This window comes from Xiphophorus couchianus, chromosome 18 (assembly GCF_001444195.1).
Source record: "Xiphophorus couchianus chromosome 18, X_couchianus-1.0, whole genome shotgun sequence".
Lineage (NCBI taxonomy): Eukaryota > Metazoa > Chordata > Actinopteri > Cyprinodontiformes > Poeciliidae > Xiphophorus > Xiphophorus couchianus.
This window is the reverse complement of record NC_040245.1, coordinates 23,843,324-23,861,737: the sequence shown is the minus strand read 5'-3', so window position 1 is coordinate 23,861,737 and position 18,414 is coordinate 23,843,324. Positions and strand designations below refer to the sequence as shown.

Below are 18,414 nucleotides of genomic sequence, written 5' to 3'. Positions count from 1 at the left end.
TTGTGCCCTCATCTTCAGCAGAAACAGCTGAACTGCTCAGCTAGAATGAGTCCTCCCCATCTCATTGAGGAGTTCAAAGACTTCAGAAACTCAGACAGCTGATAGTTAAAGAGAGAACTCGCATGAATCATCTTTAATAGACATATCTGATTTTATTTTTTAGTTTTTTGTCTCTCTTCCCCAAGTGTAGGTGTGGGACTTCACCTGGCATTTATTGAGCTTCTGAATATTTAATACCAGTGATGTAGCGCTGCGCATTATCGGTGGCCGTGGATATTGAGCCTGTGAGGTCTGAAAGCTCTGCTCCATCAAAGCTTCCGACTTGCTCTGCAATATGTTGCAACGGCGGAACACTCCGTTGCACACGCAAAGCACAAAAGGCTCTCATTTTGTTCCACTGCTCCTCTAAACTTTGGTATATTTGAATCCAGAGCTGATTAGATCCGTTCCAGTTATGGCAACCGATGGAGCCTCATCAGATCCATGTCAACCAGCAGAGAGAGAGAGAAAGCGACCAAGCAAGCAGGGTCTCGCTGAAACGCTAATCAGTAATCGGCAGGAGGAAATATGAATAAGAATACAAATGTGTGTTGTTGGTTAGGGAGGCAGCTCCGCTGACTGTGTTTGCATGAGTGATTCAGATTCACTGGCGAGGCGGGAACCCCCCTGAGAAACACATTAATCTATCCAGCTATTACCCCGTAATCAACAGGACAGCTGAATTTTACAGCCGTGCCGTGTTGTTAACCATTTTACCGAGAGCTTATTTAAACAGCTTGCCAAATCGGTCACATTTAATGGAGTACCGCATGAAATGTATACTTTAGCGTGCACGGTTCTTGTTTTAAAATAATTTAGGGACACAATCCTAAATTTCTGCAGAAACCGTTTCTTGTTGAATAAACTGCGTCTGCCAGCACAGGAGCAGGGATCCGGCGTCAATGGGTGTCACTCAGACGCAGTGTTGTGTATCATATGGAGGGGTTGTACATAGTGAGCGTGTGGTGCCAGGGATGGGTGTCATATTTCAGAAGTGCATCATTGTATCTCCCCCAGCGGGACGCTGCAGTGCTGAGTGCTGTTTGCGCCGGCTCACTCAAATGCTATGCGATTGAGTTGTAATAACCTGTGCAGGAACACGATGAACCTGCACAGTGACGGATACATGTCATTTTGGTACAGCGTGAACTTCAGATGGAGACTTACAGATATTATAGGTGTGTGTGCGTGTGTGTGTAGTGAGTGTGCAGACTCCTTCTGTGGTTCGATACCATAAAAAAGTGTCATTAAATTGCTCTATAAATCCACCAACTCATATGCAAAAACACAAGCTTGAATGCTCACACCTACATTCGCCAGGTCTATAGTGATTTCCATCTGCTCTATTTACGACTACAGCTGGAATGGTTTCAGTGTGTAAGCTTAGCCTTTGATCAGCTAAAGAAGATCTCTCCCTATAATGGATGTTACGCACCTTTCTCTCAATATGTTAAAGGAATAGCTTTGATACTTTTTTTAAAGCGAGGTGCTTTGAAGTTGCTCTCAGTTATAGTTTCCTTACCTTTTACACAGGGAGAAAAATATATGAAACTGTATGAAACATGATTTCTATGTTTTCTAGCTCTGTAAAAAATACAATTAGATTATGAATAAATGCTTTTTTCTCCTCTGGAAACATATTTCCAGACTTTATTCACTGTTTATTAGGTAAAATGTTATGTCCTTTTGCCTTTGTTTCTTTTTTTTTTTCTTGTGCTGTCCCTTTTCTGTTTATCCTATTGCCTTCTGCTCATCCTTCCTTATTCCTTCACATTTTTCTTTCTTTGTTCAGCTATTCTTTCATTGTGTCCTTCTTGTCTTCCTCTACTTCCTTCCCTTTTTCCAGCTTCTATTGTTTCTTCCTTCCTCAGTCTTTTGTCCCCTGCCTGTTTTTCTTTCTACATTCTTTCTGTCTTTACATCCTTTCCTTTCTACTTTCTGATTCCTTTTGTCCTTTCATCTGTCCTTCTTCCCATGTCTGTTTCCCTATTCTTGCTTTTGTTCATTTTTCTCTTCCCTTCTTATGGCCTTCTTGTGTGTCTCTTTCCATCTCAAAAATCCCTTTTTTGTTGGCTTTGTGTATGTAGCATTAACATTACTGAAATAACTTTAATTTATTAGACTGTATTCCTCTAAAAAAAAAAAAAAAAAAAGGTTTTTCACATATACAGTTTGGACCAAAACCAAACTTTTGGTCTGTGCTGTATGTACAGATGCTTTAATATAAAAGACAGAATTACATCTGCGTACATTTAGATGTAAAATCCAAAAGTTCAAAGAATCCGATTCAGCATGACATCCTCTATAAGGAATGAGAAACACAGAAATGATGTTGCTGTAGTCTTTGTTGTCTTTTGTGTGTGTGTGTGTGTGTTGGATCAATCTTTTCACCCTCTGCCTTTTCAGCCTGTCAAAAATCCACACACCTTCACATCTACCCAGAAATGTTCTCCTCCTAATCTTTTCCACGATGCCTTTTCCTTAATGATTTGCTCTCCCACTCCTCTCAGAATAGCTTAGATTCTGTTTGTGATAAGCCTGAGGAAATTCATCCGTTCTTTTTCAAGCCATTAACTAAACACAAAATTAATTGGCAATAAGTTTTGATAATAGATCAAGCCTCATGCTCATTATCAGGAGGAATTATAAATCATTAGTGGTTCTCTGCTTATTAAATGTGGAGGTTAGTGCACTGAAATCAGGAGGAGAATTTTAAAAATATGTCTTTAACCTGTGCTGCTTAGGAATATGTGATTCTTAAAGATACAGTATCTTGTGTTGCTATGTGTACCCATTGGACTTTTTTTTACATTAGAACTACCAACTTAAATATATTTTTGATAATTTTACTGTGATAGCACAAAATAGCATGATTGTGAGGTGGAAGGAAAATTATAGTTTTCAGAAATTTTACAAATAAAATTCTGAAAAGTCCAACTTGCATTCAACCCCCTTTACTGCTACATCCCTAAGTAAAATTCATTGCACCCAATTTCTTGGAGAACTAATATTGAAAAGCGTTTATCATTTTCCTTCCACTTCACAATTATCCACACTAACACATATACTTCACATTTGTAAGGTTACAAAATCTGACAAACCAAAAGGGGATGATTGTTTTTGACAGACAAAATTAGCATTTTTTTATGTCTTTGTACAAATGTCCCTTTTTGCTTTTACTTATTTGTTGCTCCGTTGTGCCTGACTTTAAACCCATTTGGAAGTGCAGCAACACGAGTTTCATTTTATCATCTATCAATAACAAATCTATCATTGATACACTCTGTAGATTTGTGCCACTGAACCAGAATGTCCTTCTCCTTCTCCTCAGCCAAAAGGTTTATTTAAAAAGAAATGCGTGAACACACCAGTGTTTACTATATTGCCCTATAGCTATGCGGCACTTATGTAGTCACATGAATGCATGAGTGAGACCTGCATCCCTCAACTGGTCCTTTTTGAGCTCAGGGACTTGAGGCAAAAGAGTAAATGTTGTCTCCATATTACTCCTTGCACACGATCCGCATGTAAATTGATTTCCGATGCAGTGAATAATGAGCATCTTCGCAAGAAGAGCCTTTCTTATTGGGTATTTCCTCAGGCCGATGGGGAAGTCAAGTTACAGCCGGTTGTCCGTTGCATGCTGCAATTAGATCCACTGAGGTCACTCGGAGACGTCTGTGTGCTCACATATTGATGTGTGACCTTACTCTTTTTTTTTTTTTCTGCACTAACATCTGCACGTCTTTTTGTATGAGTGATTCAGATGTATATGTAAGTCGGCTTTACCACTGGTGGAGAATGAAATGGATATTGAGGATCTCCAACGCAGTCAGAGGAAGGTGTGTGTGTGTGTGTGTGTGTTCAGCCAAGTTTGCCATCGATCTCTGCGAGACATCTAGGCCTGAGAAATTATTATTTTAATAACTCATCAATTAAACGGAAGCAAGCTTTCCTCTGCCTGTTTGCAGTTTTCCTTCCCTTCCTTCCTCTTTTCCTTCTGTCGTCCATTTTTCAGCAGCTTAATGCTAATTAATGTCTGCCTTCACCTCATCTTGCTGTGCCATCTGCTGACTGCCCTTATTATGGTTCCAAGCCCACAGAAGCGAGCAAACGGGCCATGCAAAGATTCATCTGCTCCCCGTGGAGAAGGGAATCCTATTGTAATTGTACAGATTTTTCACAATTTGTTGTTACTCTTCTTCTCCGCTAAAATGCATTTGGTGGAAGAAGTATAAAATTCTGGAACAATTCTCAAGCGGCAGACTAGTAGAGACTAGCTTCATTCATATCAATTCTCTGGAATTTACTTTATAACCTTAGTAGATTATATTCATCTTCCACTTACCTTAGTTTGAGTTCTGATGGTATTAGATCCAGGATGGAAACCCTCACTTGAAGTTAAATGCCTTGGATCCTTGTGGGTCTCCTCTCAATGGAATGTGCCCAGCAAAATCTCCGAAGAGAGTTGCCGAATAGACCTCATGATTAGATGCCTGAACCACCTCAGCCGACCCCTTCTGGTGCAGAGGAGCAGCTGCTGAACTCAGAACTGACTCTGCGTGATGGATCTACTCATCGTATTTTAAACATTGAGCCCAATCCTCCCACAGAGGTAACTCACCTGAGCCGCTTTTGTCCTGGAATCGCATTCCTTTATTCATGAGTATTTCATGGCCATACATGAGAGTCAGAACACAGATAGAATGGTAAATCAAGAGCTTTGCTGTTTGGGTGGAATCTGTTCTTACCATGACAGAGCTGAGCAGCACCCATTTTCCTTTAGAGGAGTGAATGTGAAGACCCTGCAGAGAGAATTTGAAGATATAAAGCTTAATTGAGAATGTACCTTATTCAAACTCTAATTTTGTATGGATTATGCCTTTCATTTGGCTGAGAGAGCATATACAGCAAAGGCGTTAAACATGAAGATAAGCATATGAAGGTACAGGAAAGACTGACATTGTCTTACCAGCAGACTGCAATCCGTCTATCCATTTGTTGCTCCGTCATGCATCACTTGTAAAGACACTTGAGCAACACTGTAGGTGGAGATGGCTCCTCAACCCAGAGGAAGAAATCCAAGAACCACAGTGTCAGACAGGGGGAAGCTGAGTCTTTACTCAGTTACCTTCTCAAGAACATGCCAGATTCACATCACCAGCAATAAACAAAAATGAGACCCTGAGGTTCCCAAACCAGACACTCTTGTCTGGTTTGGGACTGCAGCATCATGAACAAGGGGCAGGCCTGGCTGACTTAAACCAGCAGGAGTAACACGCTTGATTTTATGCTTAAAATGTGGATGGTGCACTTGCTCAGAGTATACAAGAATCGTATACCCCTTACTTCCACAGCATTCCTCATTAAGTGCCTCAGGGAACATTGTTGTAGCCCTTCTCCAGATCCATAAAATACGTGTGCAGAGGACAATCAAGCTCCCATGATCCCCTTGATAGGTCGCCAATGTTAAAGTGCAATGCCCCAAAACTATATCATATCTAATCTAAAAATACGTTAAAAGGGAGTTCCATACAAATAAAAGCACCAGATGTGTTTACTCATCACATTTGTCTGTTTTATAACAAAGGTATTTCCTTGCGGTTTTTGTTACTGATCCTTTTTATTATCATTTGACGCATTACTCAACTTCCCACGCCATCTGGATGCAGCCTTCAGTTGATGCATCTCTACAATAGTTGATTTAAACTCTTCAAAGAAACCTTTATTGGCTTTCTGCCCATTTATATCAATAGGGAACCTCTACTTGCTTTAGCGAGCAGAAAAGCAACGGAACAGAAAAATGAATATGTTAGAGGCATGGTGTTTGGACAGAATGCATCACTACACAAAGGGGGAAAAAAGTTTGAATGTATTTCGCCCCAGTGTTACGTACCAATGTTAAGTACCTAAAAAGCATATTTTATCTAGTCTGAGATTTGCCAAGGCAAATGGTCAATTAGGGTCATGAAACATTGATAAGACTGTAAAAGTATATTTGTACTTCCTGTAGAAACTTGTATGTAATCTTATGTGATAATGTCTCCACCTGGGTCTGTTGCCTAATTACATTCTTGAATTTTAAGCATGTTTAATCGAGGTATTCTATTGCAAATGTTGTGATTATGTCATTATGGGCTTGTTGGATAATTACTGTATCTTTACAAATATTCTTGCTCTACTATCCCCTGCTACAGCTAATAGCCCTGCATTTGTGTATGTAGACATACAGCAGTACAGAGAATCATTTGCATTCATCTAGTTTTGCTTGTTTATACACCTGATAATAGCAAGTATGCTCATTCACTTTTAGCAGTATATCTGTTTTCACCAATTCCTGCAGCTTATTAGCAGCAAACTGCTGCTAAATGTTCTTCAATGGTCTGTAACTTCATGCTTTTGTGACACTTAATACAAGGGTAATAAGTAAAACAGTTTACTGCACAGTGAGCTCATCTTTGGAAATAGCAGCTTACTGCTGCGGTAAGTGAGACTTATTCTGCTCTACCAAAGACCCGTGGCTTGAACAACAGATTGAGTTCCATGACAACAGCTGTTTTTCCATGCTGTTTTAAAGTAACTTGAACATTTTATCATGGGAAACTGTGAACTAAATATATTCTCTTAACCTTCATGTACATGGTCTTGGAAAAACTTTAGTACCCCTTAAACCTTTTACACATGTAGTCCCACTACAATGACAAACTTTAAATCATCAAACTCTGTCAAAAAGAGTCCAAAGAAGCAATAGCCCACATAGCTCCAGAGATATGTTTTGCCTAATCAAGGTAATTTCCTGAAGAACACAAGTGTTTCTATTCTTTTCAAATAGCAATCAATTTAAAATTTAAAAAAAGGTCATTTATGACAGTTCAGGTAAAGCCATGCCACACAGGAGCAGGTATACATATGTGAGCAACTTTGCATTCATGATGACTACATGTGAAATTACATGTCCATGCTTTGCTGCATCAATCTGAAAACTCTCTGTATTTTTACCGCACAGGAAGAAGTGAAGAGCTATCATCGCTGCTGCAGCCACAGTGGAGGGCCAGCACTTCAGAAGATTGAGAGGTAAGAGATTGAAGTGCCTCAATTTTTACCTCGGCTTTATGGAAACATTTAGTTCATGGAAAGAGGATGTCAGACTATTGAGCAAGCTCAGTTTTTACCAAACATCGCTTATATTTTGGCTCAACAGAATCGTTTTTCACACTAAGGAGCAAAGAAACCTCCACCAACTGAAGAAATATTTTTAAAAACCATGAGTTTGCCTCAAATAGATGAGTTTTAAACTGCATCTGCTGTGTTGATGGATTTGCCTTTGTGTCAATTTGAAACATGCAGAAGCGAGGAGGACAACAAAAGCTCATCTCACCGAGAGCAGCAACAGCACTTGGAGATAAAGGCCACTATGTGAGTATGACCTGCGACCTAAAATCAAAATTTCACACTCCCATCTCATAGCCACAGTACCTTTGGTCCCCGGAAGCGCTATGTATGGTTTTGCACCAGAGATCAATCTATGTGTGGCTTTAATGCAATTTTTGCAGTGATAAAGTTTTGGATTCTGGGGTCAGAGTGCAATATTGAGCACATGAACTCTTGTAGAGTCCAATCTAATGTGATTCTACCTAGACATGGGCAAACAGCTTTATAAGTGCAACAGTGCACACTCCTCTCGGGCTTTCACTTCCTCGAAAGTTTGAGTATGGAGAAGAAAAACCTTTCTCTGTGTAGAGGTACAAGAAAAGGGCATAGAAAGGTGAAACAAACTGAGGAAAAGATAAGTTTGGAGAAACTGTCAGAAAAAAAAAACTGAAGAGTTGGAGAACGGAGGCAAAGAAAGGGCAAGAAGGGAGCAACAGTGTAGAAAATGGGGCTGGACGAAGACAGCTAGAGAAGTATTGGTTTTGGAGCGAAGAGTTATGGCTTTATTCAATTTGTTCTATTCGGTTCAGCTGTCTCTCTGCTCCACTGGAGGTGAAGGTGTTTCTCCATCAAGTAATTGATCCTGTGCTCCATCATGAACCTCAGTGTTGGGGAGTGGGGGGGGTTGCATGGATGAAAGAGACTCGAAAGTGATAGCTGGAGCAAGTACGGTTTGTAAAGGTTGCGAACCGAGGCGTGACAGAAGTCAAGGAGAGAGGTCAAGGAAGTGTGTGAACCAGTGTCAACAAAAACATGAAATTGCAAAAATATAAAGAAAGAAAATAAAAACTGATGGGACGAGTTGGAAGGTAGATTTACATTAGTCATTTTCCATTTGAGAATGAATTAAAAAAATATTATTTACTTCAACATACAGTACAGACCAAACGTTTGGACACACCTTTTAATTCAATGAGTTTCCTTTATTTTTATGACTATTGACATTGTAGATTCACACTGAAGGCATCAAAACTATGAATAACACATGTGGAAATATGCACTAAACAAAAAAGTGTGAAACAACTGAAAATACCCCTTATATTCTAGTTTCTTCAAAGTAGCAACCTTTTGCTGTGATTACTGCTTTGCACACACTCTGCATTTTCTTGATGAGCTTCAAGAGGTCGTCACCTGAAATGGTTTTCACTTCATAGGTCAACCTGCCCTGTCAGGTTAATAAGTGGGATTTCTTGTCTTATAAATAGTCATGAAAATAAAGAAAACCCATTGAATTAGAAGGTGTGTCCAAACTTTTGGTCTGTACTGTATGTCTAGTCTTGTTGTGTTTAATAATTATTTCACTCATCACTTTGTTCCTTGTGTTTTTCTCCTATGTCTACTTGTAGTTTACATGTTTCATTTCACCCTCTTTATTTCTCCCCCACAGTTCCAGTTCATTCAGTTAATTTGACACACCCAGTAAATGTAATCTTGCTTTCATTCACTCATTGTTTGATTGTCCTGTTGCTCCCACTCCTGATCCATTTTTAGGATGTATTTCCTGTTTTTTGCTCCTTGTATTTCTAAGTTTTGTACTCTGCGTTTTAATGACATCTTCGCTCTCTTCAAGGTTTCATCTGCCTCCTGTCTGTGTTTGGGTCCACACGTCGCCACACACACACATTACAGAAGTTGCTGACTTTACAAAATTACCATACTCAAGGGCGAACAATTAACAGTCTTGTTTGTGTTAACTATTTCTTAATTTGGATAGTATATTTTTCTGACTATATCACAAGACAGTTATTTGTACATTATTATATTTACATTATGTTCTGTGAATTTATTTTTTATTTACCCTAAGATCATTCTGATGTATTTCCTCCTGATCAGTGTTGCACTTTTTAGACCTCATTTTGTGCTAAAGTGTTAATTAGTTCTCTTCTTTTTGTTTTGTGTTCTTCTCCACTGTATTTCTGTTAGTGATAATTCTATGTAAAATTACATGAAGATATTCTAGAATGGCAAATTTTGAGCCAGAAACAATGTCGTCTTTGGGTTTGTAGTCATATTTTCTCCACTCATGTTTTTGTACAGGCTTGTATTAGCCTTCCCAGACGAGCTGATTGAATGGCTGGTAATTTACTTTGATCATTTGATTGCCCACAGGGCCATCTTAAAGTTTCACAAGCTATGCAAGTGTAGGCGGAATAAGAAAGTAGAAAGTAGAAAAAAAAAACATGAAATAGAAAAACTCCAGAGAATGTAAGTGCACAAGGGAAACACATGGAGGCAGTGTGATGGTTTTTGCTTAGCTTTCAATAGCGCCAGAATCCCATAAGTTTACTTATGTAACAGCATACAAAAAAAACAATGTAATCTCAATGTATTCTCTTCCTATCACTTCACAATACTCCATTTCTTTGTGCTGATCTGTCATATAAAATCTGTAATATGCACTTGAATGGGGGAAAAAATTGTTTGGAAATGTGATTAAAAAGCAGAAAAGGCCAGAGGCAATGAAGATTTATGCAAAGGGCTGCGTGCGTAGGCAGTGGTGTACCTAAAGAAAATGGTAAAACAGCAGTATAATTTTAGAATTCAGGTAACATTAATGATTAAGTCAAAATTAAAACCTTAATTGTGTTCTCTTAGCATCCAGCGGGCCTGGCGAGCCAGTATGTCCCGTAAGCTGACCCCAAAGGTCCTAGACGAGAACCGCACCAGACATGGATGGGAAGAGACCAGGACCTCAGAGAAACTCCTCAACCCTGTGGTGACTTCAGATATTTTCCCGGTAAGACTGCGGAAATCAAACGGACCACCATATGGCGCGAGATGAAAGTCAGTCAGCAGTGAGAGGCGCAGGCATCTTATCCGCTGCGCCGTTTGAATTATCAAGCTCTCATCTGTTGTTTCTGTGGAGCATGAAAAAAAAAAAACAACAAGCGGATGAGCATATGCATGAATAAAAAGACTAATAGGGAAGAGAGCAAACAGGAGGGAGCAGGGGAGGGGTGTTTTCCTCCACTGTCATTTGGTGGGGGGCCACAGGGCTCGCACTGGCTAAGGTGGATGGGAGGCCAGCTGGCACCGTGCCCGGATCCGTAATTAGCCGTTAATTAGGTGAATTTTCAAAGCTGGTTGATTGATTAATGAAGTGCCTCTGCCCTCTTTGTCCCCCGCCTCGCCCCTCCACCGGCACTTTGTAATCTTGAGGCAGTGTGTAGAATTAAAGAGTGCTCACAGGGCATGACAGCCAAACAAAAGCCAGAAAACAAAACAATGGTACAATCAGCAGATGGAGAGAGAGAGGTGGGAATGAGAAAATAACAAAGAAAGCTGAGGTGGAGAAGCGCAGGGAGAGATGAGAGGATAGATATGGATATGTGAAAAAGATTCCTTTAGATCACCTCAAGTTCTAAGTGACAAACTCAGACACACACACACCCCTACACACGCCCACACACGCAGACATAAACTCTGCTGTGTTGCTTTTCCGATGTCTGTTGGCTCTCACAGTGTAGTAATCACACCGAGACGCAGGAGCTGCCTGTGCACACCGGCCCACGCTCTTTGCAAAGACTTAGCACAGAAAAATATGATGTCATGTCTCTGTGCTCAGCAGCTGTGGCAGCTTTGTGTGGGTTAGATTTTATTTTATTTTTTTACCCACTCCTTTTTTCTCTGTTGGTGAGATGATGTCCTGATGCGACCTGGTATGAAAATGTTGAAAATGAATATATCTATGAAAATGTTGTCCTGTCAAGTTATTGCGCAGTTTTGGATGTAGTTGGGAGGGATTTTGGCTCATTATATGCTTTCTTCAACTCAAATGTTGAAAGAATGTTCCATTAATAACATCAGTTAACTTCATGCTACTTCAAGGAGATGTTTTTAGTCACTCACTACTTGCTTGAAACTAAATATGCAAATGCAAATATAAAAGTTTTCATCTTGTAATTACCCATTTTTTACTCTTCATTTTAGTTTTATTGCAAATGGGACTGAAAAAGTTAATTGACTTGGGCGAACACATTCATTGAACGTTGCGAAATAAAGTGAGTGTTTTTCGAACAGTGACCGATATACCGTTCTTGTTTTTGGAAATACACAAAAAATGTTGCCCAAAAAACCAGAAAATAATCAATCCAAAAAACTGTGTCATTCGGCTTCAATCAGCTAAAATATTGAGACACTTCTGATGTTTTGGATCAATGGCTAAATAATCAGTTTTCTACAAAAGTAAGACTTTGGTGTATGTTTTGTTAAAAATTTTGTTTAGTGTATTGTTAAACGGAGAAAAATAAAATAGTTTTTTAAGTAATTAGTAAAAAAAAAATCTTCAAACTTTGTGGCCTGTGAGTAACCAATTTGACTAGGCAAATGGTTTGGTCACCATTTTTGCACATTAAAAGAATTAATCACAGATTGGCTTAAAATTGTATACTAATAGACTAATTATTTTTTAATGACTGTGTGCTTGTAAAGTAGATTCTAATTTCTGTTTACAAAAATTCTGATTTATTCCTTTAAGATTTTTTTTTCACAGACTTTATTACATAAAACCGTGTTCAGGGGTAAAAGGTACTTCACCCAAACTGAAATATAAAAAGTGCAAGGGAGGCACTTTAAAGCTTAAGTGCTCAGGATAGCATACAGAATCTGTCTTAAAAGCAAAGACCACATAAAGCAATCAAAATAAGAAAATCACAGTTTTCCAGTTACAACCATAATGTTGTTACTATGAGCAACATTTCAAAATATTTTCAAAAAGCCAAAGCCTAGCCGAACAAAGGCAACTCTTGTATTCGGTCCTTCCATTTACTGTAGTTGCTTTTGTTGAATTGTGTACATTTTACCCTTATGAGTCAAAATTCATTTTATTTAGGAGCTTTTTATCAGCAATCACATCATTACTTGGCATTGCTGATACTGTTTTGTTGGCATCAGTAAAAGTCCACAGTGTTTGAGAGACGATGGGTTAATTCTGATTATGAACATGACACTTTGTTTTCCTCATTACTCTTCTTGCATTTCCTCTTTTTATGTGATTACTCACAGTAATTGCAGAAAGTGCTAGAGTTGTGTTTTTTTGTGTGTGTGAAGTTTGACTCGATTATAATAATTACAAGCAGGAAAAAAAACAACATACAAAAGCCTGTTTATTGTAACTCTGTCTTATTCTTTGGATGCTTGTAAGTTTTAGTTGAAATCCACTGAGGTTATTTTTCGTCATTCAAGCCACCTTTCACTCAGAAAGGGGCAAATGTCCGGTCTTCCTTCCATCACCTTTACCCTTTCTACTCCATTGCATCACTCCTTTTGCCTATATTTTCTTCTCTTCCTTTCTCTGTCTATCACACTCTAATCCCTCTGTCTTTCTCACTTCGTCTGTCCTCATTCACGCTGTATCCCTCTCTGCTGTGGCAGTTTGGGCTCTGAAGGACAGACATTAATCAGTGTAAGGCCAGGGTGCCACATTATATCTTTCTGAGTGTTGGTGCTCATGTGGGTTTGAAGGACCTTGCTGCTGCCCTGTAGCGGAGCGGGGAAGGTTCAAACATACTTTATACATATTTTATGGAACTCCAATATTGAACACACTCACACACACACGCCTACACGCCTACGCTCGGAGAAGATACCGCAGCACACATCCTTCATCTTCCATTGGAAAACATTCTTTGATTTACACTCAGGAATTCAACTGTTTGCATCAGTGTCAGGCTGACATTGCAGCTGCATGTATGGAAATGATGATCTGCTGTAAAACTAGACCCAAATGTAATATTTATGCACTAAGGGCCTCGACTCTTCATGTCCTACTCTGGCCATGCCTGGGTTGTTGACAGTAAATCAATGGTTTTGACTGTTGCAACAATCCTGCTGGTTTATGTTGGCAGGCCTCTGGCAGGCGCCGTATTGGCAAATTTGTTTTGTTGATGCAAAACAGTGAAAGGAGGAAATAATTTGACAATCAATTATTCTTTTAACTGGTAAAATGAATTGAATAACATTCAAAAATACTTAAATATTTATTTATATTTACATTCTGACATGATTTAATAAAATGACCAATCAATCTTAGATTAAAGATCACATTTGCAGCAGAATTTAAAAACAATGACACCAATCCATAACACGGCCCATACTTTCATTAAAACTCACAGGGTATTTTTCAAGAATAGGGCTGCATTATGTTATGATTCATAACCTGGTGCTTTCTGAATTGTACAACGCATAGGGCAGTTTTCTGAATAACCAGCCTGTTGTATGAAATTTTCTTTCTGCTTATTTGTCCGTACTGTTTTAGGTCATGCTGATCACTTCCATTATTCATTTCAGGTTAACTTCCCTTGTATTTATTCAGTACTTGCCACTTTCCCAGAACATATAGGTTGTTTTGTGAAAGTTTCAGTTTACTTTTCACTTTCAGGGATCATCCTTTATTACAGGAAGACTTCTAACCTTATGCTTCCTGAAGAATTCAGTTACCTTCTTCAACTTTCAAGATAAAATAAAGATATTTTAATGGAGTTACCAAAAACATACAGATTATATTGTCAGAACTTATGGGGTACTTTCTGGGAGAGGTTTTGTTTTTTTCAAAATTTACTATTCTTGAATTTAGAGGTCTGGAAAATGTAAAGTAGGACTACTATCTCATGTCCTTTATTATACATACATGTTTTTTTTTCCAGGATGTGGTGTAGTGCAAGTAAGTCCATAGAAAGTATCTGGTTGTATGCCATGTCAGAATACAGGCTGGTTCCTAAGAAAAACCCTGTAAGTTCAGAAAAAGTCGATGCTGAGTTTGTTTTTATATGAAAATCTGTAATTAGCATCTCAGTAAGTTACCTCACCGAGACGTATTCACTGTAATATAATGCAGATTAGGTCTTGAACCCTGCAAATACCTTGAAACTGGTGATTACTTGTAGAAAAGGATCTAAAAGTTGCATTATATGCGCTTGGCGGATTTGACAGTGATTACTTTTTCATGATCATACATGTAGATTATTGTTAGGCAACTCACATCCTTTGCTCTGCATTTAGCTTTGAAGGTCTTCTCCTTTGTAGAGTGACCTGAATATGTAGAAGTCTTTAAGCATGCATTTGCATAGGAGCATCCATGTAAGTGCTGACTGGTGCTGCTGTGGATCCATGTGATTTACACAGGCGCGTGGCCTTCTGGGATGTTTTAGTTAGTTTTATTCAGAGCCACAAGCCAAGGATCAAAGCTAACGTGTTGAAATGAGAGAGCAGGCGAACTGCTTCAGAGTCATTTCTCTGAACGCTTGCTAAAGCTAAACAGCCCGATAACTAATGAATTAATTTAAGTGACGGATATCCCAGAAAAGTGCAGTAAGAAAACAGGGGAGAAAAAAAAATCCTGTTGCCTAAAAACTTCAAATATAGACACACATAAATGTTCTTATGCTTAGCTTGCAGGACGTCTGCGTCCATTTGCTGCCTGTTTGCGAAAATTGTTTGTAGACATTGATCTGCTGCTATCTCTGTGACTTGTTTGCATCCCCCCACCCCCTTTTACTTTCTGAGGAGAAAGTGTTAGTGTAAGCGTTTCTGCAGGCTGCGTGGGAGATCATTCTCTCATCTCTTACCACCAATAATCTCACAAGGCAAAGAGATGGCTCCATCCCTGCTGCCACCACTACCCCAACCTTAATCCCTTTTTCTCACACTCACTTCATGTCATTCCCTCCTTACACCTCCCACTGCTTCTTCCATGGAGAGACACACAGGCACACGCCAACACACCCCATCTCACTCCTCTTCCCCCTGCCCCTCTCCCACACACACACTTTGCCCCTCCCCTCCGTATTTGCAGACAATTGCTAACAAATGTTTTATTGGTGTCAGTCGGTGTCTGGTTTCAAATGAATTTATACACCTCTGCTGGAGAGTTGACATCGATCGGGCTTAACTCATTTAATAGTCATGACATTTGCCTATTAGCTTATTTACTGTCAAAACAGGCCTGAGCTCAGCTGGCTTGCTGAGAGACAGTAACTCTCACATTTGTATCCGTCACAGAAGTTAAATTTGACTGCCTGTGCAAAATATAAACTCCGGAGGAATATTCAGCCCTGGCGAGCAGACAGAGATGGACTTGCATGTAGTAAAGCTACCACCCATCATGTATAAATCGATATAAACTCCATAATTTTATTATCAAAGCAGCAAAAACGGCAAAATTACAAAAGCTGACATCAGACTCGCTTCTCCATCCCACCTCCCCATGTTTCTCTTAAAGGATTGCTTGTCAGCTTCAATGTTATGAGTACTGTTGCTGGGGCTTTTCTTTCCCATTATGGAGAACATCTTCACTAAAAAAATATTTACTTTTTACAGTAATTTAAACTGATTTTGTCTGTTTTTTATCATCCAAGTTAAAAATGCACTAATCAACAATGTGGATCGATTTCTGACACCTTTGGCATGAAAATATTGGCCATATGGATTTTCTTTGTTTTTTTGTAATAAAAATATAAGGGCATGAGCGTTTATTAAGCATTTATTTTGGCAGTGGATTTCACAGTAGTTGCCACATAATTTTTCTATTCCAAAGGTAAGACAAAATAATAATAGAGTTTAGATATAAACTGTCTTTTACCTTGTATTTCACAACGGTCTCAGCATTAATGCATATTCCCTGGAAAAATATATTTTGGACTTTTATTTTCAAAACTCTACCAACTTTTCTAAGTCCAATCCATGTTTCATAAGTGAGAGAGATTTAAGTGGAAAAAAAGAATAATAGTAACTTGCTGTGTTCTGTTCAGCCTTCCTATTATCCGTCTTAACCTTCACGTTCTCTCATTCTTCATCAGCCAGACTGAACCACAATCATATCTGGACTCTGGACATGTGTATGTAGACAGATCTTGGTGTGTTGTAGAAAACACATGTTGTTAAAGAGCTTTTTACATTTCTACTTCATCTTTCTTTTTAAAAACTCATTGTTTAATTTTAAAAACTAACCTTGAATACTCTACTTGTAAAATCATCCACACAGGTCTTCAGCAGGACCTGGTGCCGCTTACATATTATCCATTTACTGATTAGGAGCGGGAATAGCAACAGAATGTAACAGATTTACATTTACAGATTTTTTGCTGAATTAGAGTTCATTCCTGGTGTGTCATATGAGAAACTGCATGTTTAATATACTTACATGGATGCAGTGTTGTCTGAGTGTGTTATAAATTACATATGTAGATTTATGCTGTGTTATAAAAGTTTTTTTAATATCTTAAAAGTACTCTGTTTTATAAATGTAGTTGAGATATAGGGAGCGTTATCAGTGTATCCCAAAATGCCAAAACAATCTCAATCATCTCTTTTGATTCTCCAGAACATAATCTTTTTCTGCTAGCCTCCCCTTTGCCATTATTGTGATGTTATTGATGTGCAACCTTAGGGTAAATGAAATATGGACTTCTATTTTCATGTTTTCAAACCTTTCAGTTGGAGATAAAGATTACAACCTTCCTTTAATTCAAGAAAATGGCAGCAAGCTTTGTGTTTTGCAGATAGAAGCTCAACAAAATATCTGCAGTTAAAAAAAAGATAGAATGAAGATGAGAAAGATTTCTGCAGATTGAATGTGTTGCACAAAACAAATTAGTGCAGCTAAAGCTTGCAACATTGCTGTAAGTGGATCATGATGCCTAAGAGTTGTGCTAATTCATCCAGGCCAAAAGCTATTATTTGAAACTAAGAAATTATTTTCCATAAGGATTTTATGGGTGTATACACCAGCATGCATGGAAACCTACACTCCAAAGTAAAGTTCCAAAATAGCTATTGATTTTGAGAGAGCCCATTGGGAAGATATCTTAGAGATTCATCATCGCTATTTGGCAGAAAGGGAGAATGAGGAGAGGATAAAGCTAATGTCTCCAGGAGGCGGAGGGAGGATGATGGATGTTTAAAAATACAAAAGTTGAGAGTGATGGTAGCTAGATAAGATGTGGTGGGATTTGAAATGATTATTAGAATCATAACTCTATGTCTAAGCCTCTGTGAGTCTAAATTTCTGTTTGAGTTTAAGAGTTAGATGCAGATACTTACAAAAATATTCATGGCCCTTTACCTTTTTTTTATAATGATGACACATTTCTTTGTATTTTATTGGGATTTTCTGCTACATACCATTGAGAAGGTTATTCAACCATTTGATTCAGGTGTGTTGAACCAGGGACATACCTAAGAGCTGCAGAAAACTGGCTCTCAAGAACTGGAGTGGAAGACCCCTGGTCTAAACTATCCCACTTTTGCTATGTTTATATATTTAGACATGATCCTCTGCCCCAGGCTAGGGTTCTCTGCAGGAGGCATCAGGGGATTGTCAGTACCAGATGTACCAAGTTATAAAAGTTAAGATTTTGAAACTGTAAAACATTTCTACCTTACCATTCTTCTTTTTAATGAGACCAGAGAAACCATATGAGGGACTTGGATCTTCTTCAGCTGAATTACCAAGTGTAACTTAACTCCTTCACCACCCTGTTGATGAAAACTGTAAGTTGACTTACCGCAAAATGGATGCTGCTCCTTTTTCTTAAACGACTGAAAAGATTGGAGTCTTTCCGGTCACAAAAAGCACTGACAGTCATGTTATAGAAACTAAAGGACCTTCCAGCAACACCATTGCAAAACCCAGAAATTATAATATGTTATACCTTTTTGTTTTTGGTTTTTGTAAACACAACAAAAGCTTCTCCATTAACAACCGTCCTTAGAAGCATTGGACTAACAAGTAGTACCAATGATAAGCTCAGCGGGCGATCGGTTCCACGAGGTGTCAACTAATTGCTGCTGCCGCTAGTCTAGAGGAGCTCTGTGAGGCGGATGCTCAGCTGGAGACCGCAGCTCCAAGGAGGAGCTTTGGGTAAGTAGGCGAAGTATGAACAAGTATTTAGGCACCCCTGAATGGTTGCTGAGGGAGATTCAAGCATTCCTCAAACATGTGTGAAA

The 18,414-nt window shown here is 38.8% G+C and overlaps 1 protein-coding gene across 2 annotated transcripts in view; it reads left to right on the top strand.

The window, feature by feature from the left end:
• The window catches only part of schip1 (schwannomin interacting protein 1), a 265,176-nt gene that overhangs the window by 2,039 nt on the left and 244,723 nt on the right, over positions 1-18,414 (top strand). For both annotated transcript variants that reach the window (XM_028045404.1, XM_028045403.1), the window contains exons 3-5: positions 7,046-7,113; positions 7,387-7,455; positions 10,066-10,207. In XM_028045404.1, the coding sequence (XP_027901205.1) occupies positions 7,046-7,113; positions 7,387-7,455; positions 10,066-10,207 (279 nt within the window). The remainder of the gene's footprint in view (positions 1-7,045; positions 7,114-7,386; positions 7,456-10,065; positions 10,208-18,414) is intronic.